This window comes from Athene cunicularia (genome assembly GCF_003259725.1).
Source record: "Athene cunicularia isolate RWA chromosome 4 unlocalized genomic scaffold, athCun1 chr4_part3, whole genome shotgun sequence".
NCBI lineage: Eukaryota > Metazoa > Chordata > Aves > Strigiformes > Strigidae > Athene > Athene cunicularia.
The window spans coordinates 5,390,746-5,410,099 of NW_020799100.1; the positions used below are offsets into that span (position 1 = coordinate 5,390,746).

The 19,354-nt window shown below is 45.7% G+C and overlaps 3 protein-coding genes across 3 annotated transcripts in view; 1 reads left to right on the forward strand and 2 right to left on the reverse strand.

Moving 5' to 3' along the window:
- UBE2A (ubiquitin conjugating enzyme E2 A) overlaps positions 1-8,512 on the forward strand; it is an 8,631-nt gene extending 119 nt beyond the window's left edge. Inside the window, exons 2-5 of the mRNA XM_026848458.1 lie at positions 73-98; positions 5,468-5,557; positions 6,551-6,639; positions 7,056-8,512. Coding sequence (XP_026704259.1) covers positions 73-98; positions 5,468-5,557; positions 6,551-6,639; positions 7,056-7,184 — 334 coding nt within the window. The 3' untranslated portion in view covers positions 7,185-8,512. The remainder of the gene's footprint in view (positions 1-72; positions 99-5,467; positions 5,558-6,550; positions 6,640-7,055) is intronic.
- C4HXorf56 (chromosome 4 CXorf56 homolog) overlaps positions 1-9,831 on the reverse strand; it is a 13,087-nt gene extending 3,256 nt beyond the window's left edge. Inside the window, exons 1-2 of the mRNA XM_026848763.1 lie at positions 9,824-9,831; positions 9,620-9,646 (exon numbers count right to left, since the gene is read on the reverse strand). Coding sequence (XP_026704564.1) covers positions 9,620-9,646; positions 9,824-9,831 — 35 coding nt within the window. The remainder of the gene's footprint in view (positions 1-9,619; positions 9,647-9,823) is intronic.
- A 764-nt stretch (positions 9,832-10,595) lies between these two features.
- Positions 10,596-15,903, reverse strand: NKRF (NFKB repressing factor). The gene is made up of 2 exons (XM_026848388.1): positions 15,649-15,903; positions 10,596-13,503 (listed from the first exon to the last, which is right to left on the reverse strand). Exons 1-2 carry the CDS (start codon positions 15,752-15,754, stop codon positions 11,516-11,518), a joined length of 2,094 nt encoding a protein of 697 aa, XP_026704189.1. The 5' UTR covers positions 15,755-15,903; the 3' UTR covers positions 10,596-11,515.
- Between the last annotated feature and the right edge of the window lie 3,451 nt (positions 15,904-19,354).

Below are 19,354 nucleotides of genomic sequence, written 5' to 3' on the forward strand. Positions count from 1 at the left end.
GCCTCCTCCTGGGGGGGTCGGAGCTGCGCCGCCCGCGGTGTAACGCTGTGCTCTGCTTCTTCCCTCCTCTAGGCCCGAGGGGACTCCTTTCGAGGACGGTAAGTGTGGCTTCGTGTGGGCCTGGGGTTTGGCTTTCTCGGGGCAGACTGCTGCAGTTTGACACGGCCTTGGTGTGTCACTGCCGTGGGCTTTGCAACAGGTGTGGGCTCGGGGATGGAGAAGGGACACGGGTGCATGTTCACCTGACCGCACCACCCTATGCTGGACTTACCTAAACATTTATTTATTTATTTATTTATTTTTAATCGTACTCCAAGAAAGTGTTGTAGGCTTAGATTGCTATGTTGACTGACAGAAACCTACAAATTATTTTATAGGGGCTTGCTTGTAGTTGCTAAATCTGACTGTCCTAAATCTAATCTAACATACCATTCTAAGGATCTCTAAGCTTTGCTGTTGAATCCTGGATCATGTTTTTAGGGACACTCATATTTGGAATATTGCCAAAACCTGGTGTAGAACCGTTGTAGCTTGTTTTGAGTTCTGTTTTTTCTGATGCTGGAAGTGTTTTGCAACTAAGTCCCAACGTGAGTCAGCTGAAGTAGGAAATGGGCTGAATGTCTGAGGAAGTTCTGAACAGATTTTTTTTTTTGGTGGTGGTTTCTTTTTTTCCTTGGCACCTACTTCACTCTGCTACAGTTGGTATCTTTCAGGGTTAAAGATTAAAAGGACTTTTTAACTTTAAAGGCTGACTAAATAGGTCCTTGTAACATTGTAACATACCTGTGTCCTAGCAGTTTTTCTCTGGCCTTACTGTCTTTTGTAGCTTTACTGATGCTGTATGAATACTGTAGCATCTTTGTGAAAACTTGTTAAACATGAAATACTAACTGAAATCAGTGATGTTTTTTTTTTTTTTTTCTAAGATGCTTTCAGTGCAGTCTATAATTAATCCTAGATCTCCATGACTCATGACAAAAGCATAGGAAAAATTCCTTAACTCTTATGTTGTTCTTGGCTAACTCCTTTGTCTCTTGTTTATCTTTGGAGGTAACACCTGTGGGCATGCCTGTAAATTGCTGATTTTTTTTTTTTTTCTGTGAAGATTTAAAATATTTCAGGCCTGAGAAAACTCCAAAGACTCCAGTTACTTTTTTAAAAAATATACGGGATTAATTCTGAAACTTGCTATCGTAGCTGCTTCAGAAGTCTAATGTTCAGAACTTGAGTATGCCATGATATTATGTAATAGAACAGCTAGACTAAATCTATTCTGTTTTCTCATCTTGTGAGCTTTAAAGAAGGCTCTCTTAAACTTCTCTGAGGGTTGTTGGAGCTTCTTAGGTTCTTGGTGCGCTGCCATTAATAGCGTGATTCACTGTTTGGAGCAGAAAGCTGTCTCCTTGCAGTGTGTTAAAATGCAGGTTGTTTCCATGTTCAGGCTCTTCGAGCTCAGTGTGGGGTTAACAGATGCTATAAGGGCTTTTTTTCCATATATTTCCATTTAGTTGCAGGCTGCTTTTGAGAGCCCTGACGTACAGATTTCCTCTGCGCTTTCCACTGTGGCAGCACTGTGTCTTTATTTCAAACACTTAGGACATGTTGCACTCACAGCAGTTTGAAGTTCAAACAGATGCTTGAGTCTGCTGCTGCTGTCCTACTGCTTTGCTTGATCTAATAATATAATCTCGGTGTGAGATGGATTGCTCTTTTCATAGCAAAGTGTGTGTTTTCACAGTATGCGCGCAGGAAAACAGATATGTCTTGCGTTGTAGGATATGCTTATCTCCTTTTCTCTAGGATGTATCTTAACATTGTACTAGATAACAAAATACTAAGTGGTGCCTAGAGATATGGGTGTATTGGTGCCTCAACTGTGCTTTTCCAGTAAGTGAGTGAAGTGGCACAGTTCACATGCAGTTTAGCATAATGTAGGTAAAATCAAGGGAATTTTTATTTAACAGTACTGAGCTGTTAGTTTGGGCTTGTGTAGTAACTGTGCAGGCCTGTGCAAGGCAAAGGTACACTGGAGCTCTAATCCTTTCCGGGAAGCCTCTGTAGGGCAGTTCTTCAGAAGTCGCTTTGTATTGTTGTCTTCAGGCTCTGTCACTTCTTGGTGATACTGTAAGACTTAAGATAACTTAGTTCTTGTGAAAGTAGCCTGTGAATTTATTTTTTTTTGTTGAACTAGAGGTGTAACAACTTCAACATTATGAGAATCACTGTTCTTTATACTCATTCTGGTAAGACCCTTCTCCAGTCTCAGCTTCCAAGATTTCTTGGCTTTGTCTGAACTGAAAACCTTAAGTTCAAACACGTTTGTTTACTTGCTGTGCAGCATAATGCGGCTAACAACCCTCCCTCCCCTCCACCCCCAGACTTCAGAGGGTGTTTTCACAACTCAGTGCTCAGACTGACTTGGCCTAGGAGCAACTACTAATTTAGATCAGCAGCATAACTTCCATCTTCTGGTTTAAGAGGACTTGATTGCAGGTGTCTGCAGTAGGACCCCAGGGATATTTACCCTGCCTTTAACCATATTTTTAAGAATCTATGTGTGTGTGGCATCTGAAGTGGTAGTGCTGCCACAGGGATGGAAACCCAGGCCCTCCCAGTCCTTCAGACCTGTTCTCTGAAGCTGAATGGTGATACTGTGGTTAGTGCAGGATTCCTGGCTTGGAGAGGGTTAAGTAACACAGCTGTTGTAGTCTCCTGCTTTGCTCTGAGCATTCAGGAGGCTTGAACAGAGAGAGCAAGGCATTTGCCTTCTGTAGGGTTTGTTCCTTGCTTACAGAATCTTGATTCTGTATCCTCACGCAGGAGAGGAAGAGATCATCCCTGCTTTATGGACAGAGGAGTAAAGGGGGCTGCCCTTGCTCCTTGCAGTGAGGAGGACCCAGCAGGGCTGTGGGCGCTGCTTTGGCAGGAGTCACTTAGGCCAGCGTACAGGCCGTGGAGAAGCTTCCCTGTTAGCCATGTCAGAGTCTCACATCTCGAAGCAGAATAAACAGATCAAGGTAAATAAATACAAGAGAGAAAAAGAGAATGTTCTCTTAAGATCAGTGATGATCCTGATATCAATAATGACAATACGATAATTTTAAAATTGGCTGTCTAGGGTAAGTTGCAAGGAATACCAGTTGACAGCTATAAAATTAGTGACAGGCTGGATGCCGAAGGCCTCATCTCCAGCAGCGTGTGTCCTGATACCTGCTCCACTGTGTGGGCTTTCAGGGGGAGTGACCTTTGAACTTTGCCTCACTGGATCTCTGGATCTGTCCTTTAATAAAACTCAACAGCAAGGTGTTGTGTAGCCCTTTCAAAGAGCCATTGCCACTCTGGGTCTTAACTTGGAAATTTGAGTAGGTAGATGCTTCAGCTGGAAACTGTCTAACTGCTCGCTCAGATTTGTGTTAAAAGTGATGCTGTCCTGTCCCTGGTGGGGCAGATAGCTTCACTTTCGTTCAGCAGTTTTAAATGGATTCTAAGACCAGACTGCCCGTGTTACTGCTTTTTGGCCATCTTATCCCCTCTGCTCCCACTTCAGTCAGTGTTCTGGAATAGCATTCATTTTCTCAAGTATGCTTGTTGAACTCTACTATTTGACGGTTTGTGCTCAGTTTTCAGCCTACTGCTTGCTTAGTCACTCTTCCACAGAAGAAAATGCCTGCTTTCCTACCTCATAAGGGGAGACTACTGAGAACCAGAACTGGGGCAAGGAGAGCTGGGAATCTCTTAAGATTTAGAATCAAATCTCTAAGTGTTTGATTCCAAAGGGCCAGTGTTGCTTGGGATTATCACTGTGTAGGGAGGAGGGGTAGTCCTGAGCTGATGCTCACAGCTGGTAGAAGTTGTTACAAACTTGGCTTTCAAACTGATCTTGTATCAGTCTCTGTGCCTCTGGATTAGCTGGGGTAAAGCTTGAAAGCCCCACTGCAGACTTCTGCTAATTTGAACAATCTTAACTATGCTACTTTTGTTCCTTTTGTTTTACAGTAAGATAGCATGCTGGGGGCTCTCTGCTGTTATGGTGTTAGGCTGCTACTAAAAACCAAACATGTAAAAACTTATTTTTAGGATGTTTGGACTTCCCACTGGTGTTCGGATAGCTGCGAAGCATCTGTACTGTATCTTCATATGCAAACTGGGATGTCACAGCAATGACCTTCATTTCTTGCAACTCAACATTATAATTTATCTCCTTATAAAGGAAGGAGTCCCTTAGAAACACTTCAGGTCTTTGCTCATCTGAAAAACAGGAAAAGGGTTGAAAAATCTGATCTCAGGCTACCAGTTGCTGGCACATAATTTGCCAGCCAAATAAAGGAATACGTTAATTATATCAGTGCTGGAAAACTCCCTTATAGTAGGAAGCAAGGATGAGCTTTATATCTGAGCCCATGAGTTTTAGTTTGGGCACTGAATGTTGAGGGAGGGTGAAAACCTGTCAGTGATATGTAAGAATGCCTTTTCAAAAAATGAACCATGTCTGCACTGGCAGGTGTTAGAGCTGTTGCCGTAAGGTATGTCCCTTTTACAGGAGGGCTGTATATTTATATGAAGGTGATTCAGGTAGGTCTCTCTGGGCAGACCCAGGAACTCTGTAAACTGCCTCCCACTTGGCTGGTCTGAGGCTCCAGCATGGTAAAGAATATCTTGCCTGTTGTGAAGTCAAGAGCGCAGTGTTCCTCAGCTACTGATTGGAATTGCCAGCAGTGCTTAGTCCCCTGGACCCATATATATGCAGCTTAGTTGACAGACTTCCTATTCTCAGATTGTCATAGCCTGAGGAGAAGGGACAAGACAACTTATGTTGGTGCATGCTGTTAAAATGATTGGATTGGGGCTACGCAGTTTTCTGTTTCTGCTTGATTAGCCTTTCTCAAAGGAGGACTAGTTAATGTGAAGTAAATTATCAGATTTTTATTTTTAAGGTGTCGATTTGGATGCTGCTTTCAATACTACTTTTCTACAGTAAGACCTAATCACTTCACAGTCGTTGATAAAAATGTATTTTCTTGAAATTTAAACAGTGAAAAAATAAGGAGGTCCTTGTCATGATAGCATATCCCAGTCTCTAGGACTTAGTCAATCATGGCCTGTTACATGGCTGGTTGTACACCAATGTGTGGTGTTTTCACAGTGCACTGGGATTAGGCTTTGTGGAAGAAAACCTCAAGGGCAGATTTATTTCCTTACACAAACCTTTTGGTTGGGGTGGTGGTTTTGGCAGTAAAAGTCAGTCATGGGAGATACTCTTATATCAGTACTGTCTGGGACCTCAGAGTTAATGATTAACTCCAAAGAGAGTAGAAGAATCACTGTAGGACTGAGCAATCTATATTCCCTATCCAGCATGCATGTATGAGCACAATAGTACTGGTTTGTGCTTGCAGAGGGATACTAATTACTCATCCCCTGTGTAAATTCATTCTGAATAAAGGTTACTTATCTCTCTCAACTCCAGGAACTTTCAAACTTACAATAGAATTCACGGAAGAATATCCAAATAAGCCACCTACTGTTAGATTTGTCTCTAAAATGTTTCATCCAAATGGTAAGTACTTACACAATGCCTTTTTTTTTTTTTTTTTTTTTTTTTTTTTTGTACTGTAGAAAAGGGTCTGTTTATTATAAAAGTTTCCACTCTCTATTAAGCTACCAAAATTGCAGTGTGGTTCAGTGTAATTTTGGTAAAGATGAATGTGAGCAGTGCTCAGGCTTGAAATGAAAGGGGCAATAAAAGGAGCCTCTTAATTTTCAGGTGTTATAGCACACAAGCTGTCGATGAGATGCTCTTCTCTCTCAGCTGCCTGTTGTTAAACCTCACAGAAGAATATTTTGTCTTTAAACAGCAGTGCCCTGGGCTTTTGTTTATATGTGTGTAGTGACAGTGCTGAATGTCTTTCATCACTTTACTTCCCCAAAACGCCTGTAACAATGTTGCACCTTGAAATGTAGTGCTAGTTTCCAGCTCTAGCCAGTGATAGTAAGATTGTTTCATTAATCCCCTTGGTAATTAGAGGTTGGAGATGTATGCCTTGCCTCCAAATAAGTATTAGCTTTGTGAAGAAATCCTGGAAACTTTCCAGTGTAGTAAGTAAGTGTGTGTGTTGGTAAAGTGCAACGAGGGAAGGTTCCTCTCGAGGTGCTGTTGGAAAGGTGACTAGACACTGCCTGTGGTAGATACTTTCAGGGGAAATCTTATGTGTAAACAGCTTTTTGCTTGTGTTCTTTATTTGGTTCACTTGTGGGTAGCTTAAATTCTTTTGCCTTAAAATCTATTCAAGGTTTTCCATAATGGTAGTTGCGATCTTGTAGAGAAGCTTGATGTCAAAGAATAAGCAGTGGTTGAGTTTAATTACCTCAGGCAGCTGTGGGTGACAAGCTTCACCTCTTCCTGCCTACAGGCCTGTTTGCTGGACTTAAGTCTGCCAGACAGTATTGACTTCTGCAGTGTTTGTCAGTTTTCAGGATGAGGCAGTGCTAGATAAAAACTGAGTAGCTGTACAACTTCTGTTTTAAGCCATTCTTCTTGAACCTTTTCTAGTCTATGCAGATGGTAGTATATGTCTGGATATTCTTCAGAATCGTTGGAGTCCTACTTATGATGTCTCCTCCATCTTAACATCCATACAGGTAAAAAGAACTCTGCATGAAAAGGCAGAATGCAATCAGGATGCTTTGACAAAAACAGCTCAGGAAACACTGTTTGTTTTGCTCCCCTCCTGCTAGGCAGTATAGCTGCTATACCTTGGGATTTGCTAGAGTGTGAATGCTTCCCAGGGGTGAGGGGAGCAGGCAGGGACTGCTGGCACCCACCCCGCAGTGGCACTGGGGCGTTGCTGCCTGCCCCTCTGCTCAGCAGCCGCCTGCGCTGCCAAGAGTGAGGCCGATAGCGAAAGCTTCCCCTAACTCGCAGCGCGGATACTGCAGCCTGCCTTGCCTGCAGCTAGATTAACCTCTGCTTGCTGACTTGTGCCGATAGTTTAAGGAATATGTCGGAAAACTATGCATGCTTTCAAGTGCCTAAGAATCTTTTTCTCTTTGCACAGTCTCTATTGGATGAGCCAAATCCTAACAGTCCAGCAAACAGCCAGGCAGCTCAGCTATACCAAGAGAATAAGCGGGAATATGAAAAACGGGTTTCTGCAATAGTAGAACAGAGCTGGCGTGACTGTTGACCCAGGATGATGCAAATGAACACTCTGTTGATGAGGAAATAAACAAAGTGTCTGAGTCATCTTTTTCCTCCTAGCATTTACTTTGCAAGCAGAATAGCTGTTGTGCTGTTGCCACCCTCCCTTGCTGAAGCTTCTTCTCCTTGGACATCAGAAAGCACCCACTTTGAAGTCAAATGTTCTGTACTTGGGTTACTTGCAAAAGAGTTACTGATGCCGAATTCATTTTCCTGTGGTCCCTCTCCAGTCTTAGGGCAGTATTGTGCATTTCTGTAGTGTACACTAAGCTTTTAATTGTAATTGTGTTATACACAGTGATGCTTATGTGTAGCTTGATAAAAGGGATGTTTATATACATACACATTTTTTAACTGATATTAACTAAAGTGCTGATGTGTCCAGGCTGGTCATTTACCTCTACTATTGGTTTAGACCCCACTGCATTTGTAAGTATTGAGTGAAGAAATAACCTCGTTTCCCTTTTGTATTGGTTTAGCAACTCCTTGCTCATGGAGAAAAAACAACTCTCAAATTTATTCCAATTCAGATATTTACTAAGACTGTGGAATGCTAGTTACTGCTGCACTTCACACACAAGATTTATGTACAGATATACATAAATCACTACAGTTGTGGTACTTTGATCTTTGCTTAGGCTGAGAAACAACCCCCCCTTTTTTTTTTTTTGAATTTTGTTTTAAAGGACATGCCTGCAGAGACTGCTTCAATATGTTTCTATAGTCCTGTCAGTGAGGCATTACTGGACAAAACCAGGTAGAGCTGTGGTACTCTGAGCGCAGACCTTCCGCATCAAGGAAGAGGTAAAACCTGAAGTGTTCCAGTGGTGGAATTACTCCCCTTCAGTGTCCTTCTCCTGCCCCTTATCTTTAGCTGAGGAAGATAAGAAGTTCTTTGGGATCCAGCTGTGCCTCGTGGAAAGGTTGAATGAAGTAGGGGGTAGGCACTTGGGTCTCTGCCGTTTCTGCTCTTTGTAGATTACCGTGGGGTTTGTGTGAGCTACTGCTGCATGCTTGAGTTAGTTTCCCTTCAGTTTTATGAAAATATTTTTTCAACTCTGAAAAAAACATTTGTAAGTCCAGACTCACTTTTTTTGTAAGGCTAAGTTTGTACATTTGGATACAGTACCTTAAAGCAGCAGTGTGGGATGAGACCTAGAGTTGTGTTGTCCACTGTTCCAGTGTCTTTTGTGTGCACATTGGTCTGTTAGTTGAGAAGTTTAACTTTGCACAAGTAACCCATGTAAGAAACTGTACATTTTTCAAAACTTGTAAATAAAGTGTAACCTTAGTGCTTATTGTATAAATAGGCAAGAGGTGTATAACTGTGGTTATTTTGGCAGAGCCTGGGCTGCGATCAGGCCCCAGGTAGCCCTACAGCAGGACAGTGCCATTGTTTCTGCCTGGGGCAGCAGTGGTGCCCGCTGGGGCCTGGGGGGGTGGACTTGGCCCTCCCAGCCAGGCACGGCAGCACGAGGGGCAAAGGGCAGACATGAGCCTTAGTAAAACCAGTGCCTGCGGGAGCTGCAGCACTGTGTCAGCCTCAGCCTGAACTGTTGACAAAAAGGAGCCTGTGATAATGAGGTACAGCAATTTAATGGGCTCAGTAATGAATTGATAGAGGAAGTGTGTTTATTTTCCTCCTGTCTTACAAGGGCAAGAGCAGGATTTTAAGTGACTGACACATAACAGAAGCTCATACTGCAGCTTAGTTCTGCAGTTAAGATGGAAGCTGCCAGGCTCTTTTTAAAAATTCAAGTGGCCTTTGTACCTTCTGTGCTCACAGCTCCCACTGCTGAACAGGCCTTCTGTCTTACATGGAACAGCCTCTCACCACTGCACTCCCACAAGTTACAGGGGCTCCTCCTGAAGGGCAGTGTCCTCAGAGCCCCGGGTGCACAGGGGGAGGGCACAGCCCCTCTGCCTCACCTCAGGGTGGGTGTTTCAAGCCCTCTCAGTCAGAGCCAATCAAGCAACAAGCACCTTAGTCGCACCAACTGTGTTACAGACCCCAGCCCACCCACCCAGCACTGACAGGGATGGAGACACCAATCCCGAGTACCTGAGCCACGGCCCGTCCCAGCTGCGAGGGCTCCTGCAGGCTGCTGCCAGCAGAACCCTTCGTGAAGGGGCTGAGTCCTAACACCACAGAAGCCAGCACATCAGTCCCTCCATTTCTTATTTGCCTTGCTGGTTGCTTAAAAAAAAAAAAGACTCTTAAAGCAGCCAGAAACAAAAGCTGCACAGAGCAGGGTAGGGGTGTAAATCTCACCTTTACACCCCTCTGGAGTACAGCCTTCATCCACTGACTGAACTGTAAACCACATGCTCCCTCTCCAGAGCTTACAGCTCCATGAACACACCGCAGAGGGGGAGGCCGGCAGTGCCTTAGCTCAGGCCACCCCAGCTTACAGCCACCACCTGAGCAGGAAGGCAGCGGGCAGGTCCCTGGGGGGGCCAAGGGTCACAACCGCACACCGGCACCTGCTGCCCCAACCCCGCTGCGGAGACCCGGCTGCCTTCACCAGGCTTTGAGTGCCTGCTGCGTGTCCGAGTTGGGGGGGGGCTGTGCTCCTGCCTGCAGGAATATCTGCCTAGAAAGTACCAGGCTTCTTCCACTCCTACATCACCATCTGCTAGAGCCCAGCGTTCTTGAGAGCAGAATTCAGAAGCAGAGAGGGAATAATGCACACACAAAACCCCAACAAAACCAAAAAAAACAACATACTTTAAGAATTGTCAGATGATTTTTTTCTATGAAGACAGCAGCGGCATGCTTTTATTTCAGAAGTCCAAGCTAGAAGGTGAGCTGCAGCCATCCAGGCAAAGAGGAGGGAATGCTCACTCTTCTTCCTGAGCAAGTCTTACCTGCCAGGGCAGCCTCTTCCTTTCCATGCTGTGGGGACAAAAATGCCTCTAACTGCACATCGCCAGGATACTCTGCTTCATCAGTCAGTCAGTCACCCTCTCCTCAGCACTGAGTTTTTTAAAAAAGAAAATAGAACAGGAGGTGGGGAAAAAAAAAAGCTATAGAGGATGATGTAAAAAGATGGAGAGACTAGTATAGGCAGCAGAAAACCAAAAGTGATAGCTGAGACGCAAGGCAACAGAACAGGCAAAAAAAAAATATTTCATGAAGCCTGCCTTCACGCTGAAGAATCATCATCAGCAAGGCCCTGCTGCCGACAGGACCGCTCGGTTCGGGCCGGGCTCTCCCCAGGCCCCTCCCCAAGCTCTGCGCTCTCCCCGCCGGACCGAGCGGTCCTGCCAGGCTCCCGCAGCACCGGCGCCTGCGGGACGGTCCCGGCCCAGGCAGGGGCCGGCGCCCGGGCTCCCGGCAGCGCCTGCCCGCCCTGGAGAGACGCCGCACTCACACCACACGCCAGAGCAACACCACAAAGTTTACTGGGGATTCACGCCTGACAGACACAAGCACAGGTACAGTAATGGAGCAGAGACATCATTAGGCACAGGCTTGACTTTGCTCAGGATTAAAGAGCTTATGCTCAAAGTAAAAAAGTTATATAACAGTCCCCACAAGCTACACAAGCATCTTTGAGCGTGGGCTCTGCGTTTACCTCCAGTTCTTATATTTCACACTTCACCATGGTATTTGCACATGTCAAGCAGTGCTCCAAGGTAAAAATGCACTGGAATTCTCTCGGTCCAATACAGTGACAGTTAAGGTGCTTTTGGGAATTCTCAGTATGGGAGACTCAATGTAGAAATCTATGAATAAAACTGTGTTGTTAAACAGGTTAAGGACATCTTTCTACATACATACACAGTGGAGACAAGACCTCTATATATTTCTCAAGAATAAATGCAGTTTTCACACATTTTTTTTTATACAAAGTGTGACAAATCCTGTTTTTTTCCAGAAATAAAGTTTTATTTTTATTGTCATTAATACCAACTTTACATACAGGTCTATTCCTCCAGACTGCATTTCCTTTGCTTTTTATTATTTTTTTTTTTTTCTTAAAAAAAAGGCATTTTTTTTCCTTCCTTGGTCAAGAAGAATAAGGGAACTATAATTTTAAATGATGTCAAATTCCATCTCGTTGGACATGTGTTTTTGCTATTACAAAACTATTAAAATGTGGAGGAACAAGTAATATCAAAGACACATACAGTAACAGCACTACTGCTTTTGGGTTGTGCTAATATACTTGAACAGAACTTGGTCAGTTCTAAACGTCTAACAACATTTTTGAAATTATATTAACGAAGTAAAAGACTTCAACGTTAATATAACCCACAACAAGAAAAATGCAGCATCTCTTTCTTCAATCAAGTCTCTGGTGAGGCCCAACCTCAGTTTGCCTGAGGCATAATAAGCTCATAATGCCCCACCTGCCCTTCTTGCTTCAGCTGGTCCAACAGATCCTCCTTGCGCCGCTTCCTGCTTACCACCAAGTATCTGTTGTGCCCCTGCCCATGAGATTTACTTTTAAGACCATATTTTTGGGCAATCTGATGTATCTGCTTCCGCTCATCCATGGTCAGTTCTCTAGAGAAAGTCAAGTCAATGTGACTTTCTGAGCGTGCATAGTTTCGAATGATCTCTTCAATATCTCTTTTGGCGATTTTGTTCACCCTTTCTACATCAAGCCCAAGTCCCTCCCTTTTAAACTGCTCCTTCACCGAGATAGGCTCTCTAATTCCTTCACCGTCTTTCCCTAGGCCACCGCCTGTCCAGCCCATCTTTCTTAAAATTTGATTCCCAATGTTATCTTCTTTGATCTTCTGTTTGAAAGCCTCTTCTGCTGAGCGACCCCGAATCTCATTTCTGGAGATGACATCTTCGATGGTGCCTTTCTTCAGGTTATTAACAACAGTTGGCTGAGTCTTTTTGAGGATTTTCACGGCTTCCTCTGCTGCCTCATGCTTGACAGATTTCTTCACTCCAACTGCTTCTGCAATGAATTCATCTTCAAGCAGCACCTTGCACTTCCACCGCATGCCAGTCATCCTCTCAAAGACATACTCCACCGTCATCTTGTTGAACTGGGCGGTGTCGTTGAGCGTACACACTGGATTGTTGGAGTTCTCATAAACCACGAGGTCCTTCAGGTCCTTCTTCCTCCCAGAGCCCCGCGATGAGCAGCCCACTTTCTGAACCTGGGTCACTTTGATGGCAGTTATATTTGACTGCATCTTCTGCAGAATCTTCAAGGCCTCCTCAGCCGCTGCATGTTTGCTGGTCTTTTTAGTGCCAAATCCCTCAGCTAGGCAGTGATCTTGGAGATACACTTGGCAACGCCATGAGCGGTTGGGCATTAATTCATATTTATATTCAACAGACATTTTGTTATATGAGGCAGAATTGTTAAGTATTCCTATTGCGTCGCTGGCATTCTCCGTGAGGACAAAACTAGTCCAGTGTTTGCTGGTATTAGTGGAACCTTTCACAGATTCAGTACCAGGCTGCATCGGGACACAGTCCCTGTTGGCAACTACAAACTCCTCATGAGGTTTAAGAGCAGGAGGGAAATCTGGGCGACTCACGCCTGCCTCACACACCACCAAGTCTTCGTGATATGTGTGCTTGAACTTCCGCTGAACAACTCGCACTTCCACAGACTTCTTCAGCAGCTTGACCGCCAGCTCGGCGGCTCGATCCCTGGATCCGTTTTTGCTGCCAGCGTAGCCAGTGGTCAGGTAGACGTTCTGACACCGCACTTCACAGGCGAAGCCATCCGTTAGAAGTTTCTTGCTCTTGGGGAGGTCAGCAGGGGCGATTTCTTTCAGAGGAACATAAATATATTCAGGATTTGTCTTGCATGCCTGAATTGAACGTGTCAAAAGATACGTATAGTTAATTTTATCAGTCCCAGTGTTTGCATCTGGGTTAGCAAGATTTTTCCAGATAGCTGCTGACAGCTTCTCAATAAAACTCTGTTTCAGTATTATAGCTGATGGGGGGAAAGTCTCTGATGCAGACTGGACAGTTGAAGGAGAAACTGAAACCTGCAGCACGCTGCTTGCAGTAGAGTCCACGCTATTCACAGCCTTCTTGGCTGCTGCTGCCTGGCCTGTAAAGCCAAACCCAGCCGAGTTGGAGAGCTGAGGATCCACCTCCCGTGCACTCACAAAAGAATTTGTACAGTTTTCAGGTGGCTGCACTATGCTGTTCGTATTTGCCTCCTGGTTCACCTCCTGCATTTCGTTATCCAGAGAATCTTCCTTCTTGTCATCTTTCTCAGCACTGGCGACAAAGTGTATGGGTTCAAAACGTGGTCGCACCCGGAACCTGGGGACCATCTTTTTGGGTGGCTCAGGAATCTCTTCCAGCTCTGGACCTACGGGGTGGAAGAAAAGGACAAGATTATCAATATGTGCTATGACAGGGAGACAGTGTTTTCACAGAGCGACTTCCAGGAGAAGCCTGCAGGCTCTGAACACAGGATTCCCGCTTCTTAGCTAGAAACCAAAAGGTATCCTTCCAAAGACATTCACAATTGATCAAATAAGACAATTCATTCTGGTGCAGGTCACTATGTAGTATTTCTAGTTCCACAACTACCATGCAAAAATCTCTATGTATTTAGTTACATGGATTTTAGGTCCAAATCCAAACTGCTCTGCTCCCCAACATTGCCCACTGAACCCAGCCAGTCATTTCTGAAGTTAATCCATTCAAAGCTACTAAAACGAGTAAAAACTACAGCCAGCAAGACAGAACACCAGAGCGGGACTAGAGCCTCAGCTCTGACTCTGCTGCAGGGTTGTAGGATGATCCCAGATGATAAACTACTCTGTCTTCAGGTCTTCGCATCTAATGGAGGAACACCGTGATACTGAACCCTCCTTTCCAAAACAAGCAGGGCTGTTAATGACAGTGTTAATAGAAGCATATTTTCTGTAAATGTAACTACCCTTGGCTAAAAAACACCAAACATGGAGAAATCTGCCCGAGCCTCAGGCGACAGCTGCAGCAGCTGAGGGGGCCTGTTACACATTACTGGTAGACAGACCTCTTGTTTCTTAACCAGAAGAAATGCAAATGAGGCAGAATATCCTGATACACAGAGCTACTGCAGAAAGTGAGGATCAAATAGCTGATAAGCAAACACGTCACATCTAAAAGATGGTTATACAAGACTCCTCTGGTGAAAGATTTAGCCCCCACACGCCAAAGTGGTACACGTGTGTCATTTCATGAGAGGAGCAAAAGACCACCTCAGCGCCTTGGAACGAGCTGCCTAATCCAGTGCCAATGCATGCAGTCATAATACAGGTCAGGAAACACATCTGTCTAGACATCACTCTACCGTAACATATTTATCATAGCCTAGTTCATTGCAGATGAAGAAACCACTTCACATACAGCATAAACAGGCCCTTCACATTTAAATCAGGCAACAAGGCTCTTACACATGTGTTAAATCCTTCAGTTACCAGTTTTAATGAATTAAGGCAAGTTTTAAATTTTTTGATCAGTTTGGTATCCTGAGGATTGCACTGCAGCAGCATCTAAAGGCTCTCACCAGCAGAACAGCTCTTTATGCTGTCTGTAGAGAACCCTTCCCCTCAGAGATGCTGCCTGAGAGACAGACAAAACATGGGAGACAAGTAGTAATTTTCTCAGTTTTGCAGCTTGCCCATGGAAGCACAGAAAGATTGCTGGGTGTCAAAGTAACAGAAGAAACTTTGCCAGATCTAGGGATTATACCCAACCCTAGAGGAGTCCTGTGCTTGTCTGACCATTTGTGCCTTAAACAGCCAAACTACTGACTAATGCTGCCTCACAAAGCAAGGGCCTGCCTGCTCACATCCACAACCCGCACCTGCACACATGAACGATTCCCCCGCCCCTCGCTCCGCAGAGGGCAGGGCGCTCCCAAGGTGCTGGAGAGGAGCCAGCGGATGGAGCCATTGAACTGCCAGCCCTCTCTCTCTGCCTGCTGCGTTTCCTCCACAGGAAAAGCTACAGCTGGAACACTGACCCTGAGACGGCTGACATATGCAAGACTCTTCCAGGCACAGTAGGGAGAAAAAAAAAAAATTAACCCCACCACCACCCCCCAGTGCTCCAGGCCGGTTGCAACTCAAAATCACTAAGCTGAACTCCCCATCTCCATGCACTTGCAGAATCCCTTCTCAGGTCGGAACGTCACCCCTCACCACAGTGAAGAAGGGCAGACAGATACTTCATTACATAGATGCAATTCCCCATCACTATTGCTAGGGAAAATCACCTACCTGGTAATTTCAATTAAAAATTGTATTTTCTTGAGCAAAAAAAGAACGTTACATGAATTACATACACCCCACACCACGGCAGAGGAGGGAAAACACTGCAGTCTCGCAGAGTACGTGACGGTCACTTTTCCTCAGTTTGCCGTGCTGGCTCTCAGAGGTGGCCCCGTGGCACCTGCTCTCCCCACGCTCCCACTAATGCCCACCCCACAGCGACAGGGAGACATGCAGGCAAATATACTCACTGTCAGATGGAGAGTGGTATCTTTTTAGCTTCCTGCTAGGGACCAACTCGTACGTCCTCGTTTCCCCGATATCGATGCCTTCAGCCATCTTGAGAACCTTCTCCATGACCTGCAAGCCATATCTGTGTGGATTCAACAGAAAACCACTTTAGAACTGGTCCCACAGGGGCAATACTAACACAGGCAATACTAACACAGGCACACACAAGCTTTTATTATGCAAAACAAGAACCAAAGCTGCCTGAGCCAGGTACCTAGTGCAGGGGAGACCCTCCCCCTGATTTTTCTGGAGTATTAACCCAGGAGCTGAGCCCCGGCCCCAGGCCGTAGCCAGCTCAGTGCCCGCAGACAACCTGCACACCAGCACACAGGCTCCCTGGCTCTAAGTGAACCCACCTGTGAACCACAAATCACACAGCCACCAAACTGAGTGTTTTAAACTTAAGTACATTATCTATCAAAATACAACATTTGGCAGAGCTACCAGGGGCATTCAGGAACCCAGGGACATGGGGAAGGAGCTGTCCCCGTGGGCATTGCAGCTTCAGTGAACTAAGCACAGGGGTGACCGACTGGCACTGAAGTCTTGTCTGGGTCAGCAGCCACGTGCTACACGTCACCAATACTGAAAGCAAAGATGTCAGATGACAAAGGCCCTGCTCATCCTTTATCGACCACTCTTTAAAAAGCCATACTAATTTTTAGCTTGGTAGCTGTAACTGAAGCATTTTAAATCCTTGAGCCATGACAGCGCTGAGGTGGCTGTAGCCAGCTCTGTGCAAAGCCCGGCCCCGCAGCAGCATGCTCACAGCTCCACAGAGGCAGGACACACTGGACAGCCCCTTCCCTCTCTGCCTTACATCCCCGACCAGCTCAGTTTTCCATTGCTCCGGGGATCCATCACATGTTTTCAAGCCATTTGCACACTGAAGCTGAAGAAGAAAAAAGCCCAAGCCTTCCTGACCACGGAGAACCTACAAACACGACCTGGAACTAGCTTCTGGCAGCTTCACGTTGTGGTTCAGAAAGGAGAAAAGGCAATCTTGCACCTGTTCCGTGGTGTGCTCACCTTCAGAGGTCAAAAAGCATCAGGTCACTGCCCGTGAACAAGAGCCTCCACCTGACCCAACTAGTGCTGCAATAATTTGCACCAGCTTTTAAATACTACTGTTCCAAGGGCTCTGAAAATCTACTTGCTCTCCACTCAAGAAATGCCCTTCCTGTTCCTGATGCAGAGGGCCAGGCAGAAGTTAGAACCACTTAAATCACTGGGTGAGAACTCTGAACGCACCCCAGCGCGGTCCCTGCTTCACCAGCAGGTTCCCAGCACCGCTCAGCCCCCAGCAGAGAGGCAGCAGAACCCTGCATGGAAAGATGACACCAAGAGGGATGAAAGGGAGGTGGACAGTGGCGATACCCTCATCCTCCCGCAGCCAGAAGGGAGCAAGGTGGGAACCGCTATTCCTCTCTCTGGCTTACAGGGAGAAGAGTACATTACCTCTGATGGGAACACGAAAAACGATGCCCTTTTCCAGCAGGGTGCAAGAACAGCATTAGATTTGACACGTGCGTGTCACTCTCCTTCACAAAGGATGGAGATGTTTGGGGCTCAGATTTCTGCCCAGGGGAAGATCAACCAGTCCCAACATGTGTTTGTCTAACAGGGCCTTAGAAATCTCCAGTTGTAGAGACTGTACATGGAGGCAGAGGAATCCCATGCCTCCAGTGCCTAGCTGAAGGGTCCCTGGTGTGACCCAAATATGTTCCCTCTTACCCTGATCCCAGTAGCCCTGGAGCATTATGCTTCCCCACATATTTTGCAGCCACCTTTAAGATATCTGAGAACACATGCATCTTCTCTTTATCCACCCCTAGACTAAATGAATCCTGTTACTTAACTGCTTCCTCAAGGACCATGTTTTCCAAGCCTTCTGGACATTCTCCAGATCATCCCCCAGCAGAACACTCCCTCAGTTTTCATCAGCAGAGACAGATTTGTATTTACTCTGACAAACAGGTTGTCTTCAGCTAGCAAGTGATGAACACCAAAAAACCCACCAAAAAACCCCAACCCAAACCAAAACCCAACCAACAAACTTCAGAGAAAACAACAAAATTTCCCTGAACTTTGAAGTTATTCACTTGATACAGCAACAACTGCTTTTCCCTAGCAGCAAAAGGCAGTTTCACAGTTCCAGTGAAAGCTGTGGGTCCCCTCCCTTCCCCAGGCAACTCTAAGTGAAGCTGCCAATTGCATTTTAACAGCGCAGCGCATTCGCTGTGCCCGTGTGGTGTGTTCACGTTCGTGCACACCACCAGCTTTGGGGAGGCATCCTCACTGATAATGGCTCTGCACAGCATCATGCCTAAATCTATCCTCATGCCTCTCCTGAGAGTTGCACATAGAGATGTTCACCAGGGAATGTACATGCACTTACAGGCTTAAACGGCACCATTTTTTAGGATTTGAGATCTTGCCATGTAGTTTTTCACTTCTGTTGTCAGCACCCTGTATTACTGCACTGATTCCCAAAAGCACCATCACAAAGAAGACCCTCCATTAAGCCAGCACATAAACACCGTAAGATGAGCTAATGGACAAAATATACTTTATCTTAAGAAAATCTGCTCAATTTTAACATACTGCTCAAGCTTTGGAATTGAAGTTGTTTAAAACTACGTTCAACTTTGGTGCTTGCAGCACAGAGCCAGAAAGAAATAAGAAAACATGCAGATCTACATTTAAAGACATCGACCTGGCTCTGTACAAATAACACAAAATATTCCCCAGCAAGGCTCTGGGATAGTAACATTAATAAAAGTCGAACTATATGCTCTTCAGTGTTTACAAGGTCCTCTGTCACTGCACAGTTTGCTGAAGTTAGTCGTTAAGCAGTTGCTTCTGTCTTTAAAGCCTTGTGTCCGGTTAAAAATAATCCTAACATCAGGAGTGTCAGTCAGGACGTGGGTGACGTTTCCGCAGATCCCCACGGCCTTGCTCGTTATATGGTGGTTTCTGCACGCGAACACTAACCCTGATGAGAGCAAACCTTTTCCATTCACCAGGTGTATTTCTCTCAGAAAAGCTGAGCTTTAAGGGGACGGTATAGGCTGCTTCATGCTTCGAGGAATACTTTCTGCTCAAATTACAAAGCACAATACCACAAGCTCAACGACTCCTCAGGGGTGGGACATCAAGAACTACTTTCAAAACACACACGTACTTTTTCAGCAGCTTGCTCCCCTTGTTCCACACGCGAACTCACTCACATTCGAGCCAAGAACGCTCCTCCCGCACCAGCCGCTTCCATCCCGGCTCCTCTGGGGTTACTCTCTAAAAGGCAGCTGGGGCCGAGCTCAGCCCCGCAGCGCCGGGAGCCCCTGGGAGCGGGGTGGCCGGGGGACGCGGAGCTCCTCCTCCAGCTGGGAGAAGCATGCGGGGTAGGAGCAGGACGGAGGAGCGAGAAGCTCCTGGGCTGGCTCCAGCACGCTCTAAGCACACTGCACCTACTCAGAGACTTGGATGGAGGACTATTATTGTTATTATACCAGCTGTCAGCATCGCCTCTCCCTCCTGCTACTGCAAAATTTTTTCTAACTTTTAAGACCAAGAGGAGGGGGAAAAAAAAAAAAAGTACCACTCAAGCCACAGCCACCAGCTAATGGAGCTTATTTAATAAGGTGAGGAGACAGAGGAGGACACCAA

Coding starts and splice junctions, on each gene's coding strand:
- NKRF (XM_026848388.1), bottom strand. CDS start 15,754: ATGGAGAAGGTTCTCAAGATGGCTGAAGGCATCGATATCGGGGAAACG. Junction 13,504..15,648: donor ATACCACTCTCCATCTGACA/GTGAGTATATTT, acceptor TCCACCCCGTAG/GTCCAGAGCTGGAAGAGATT.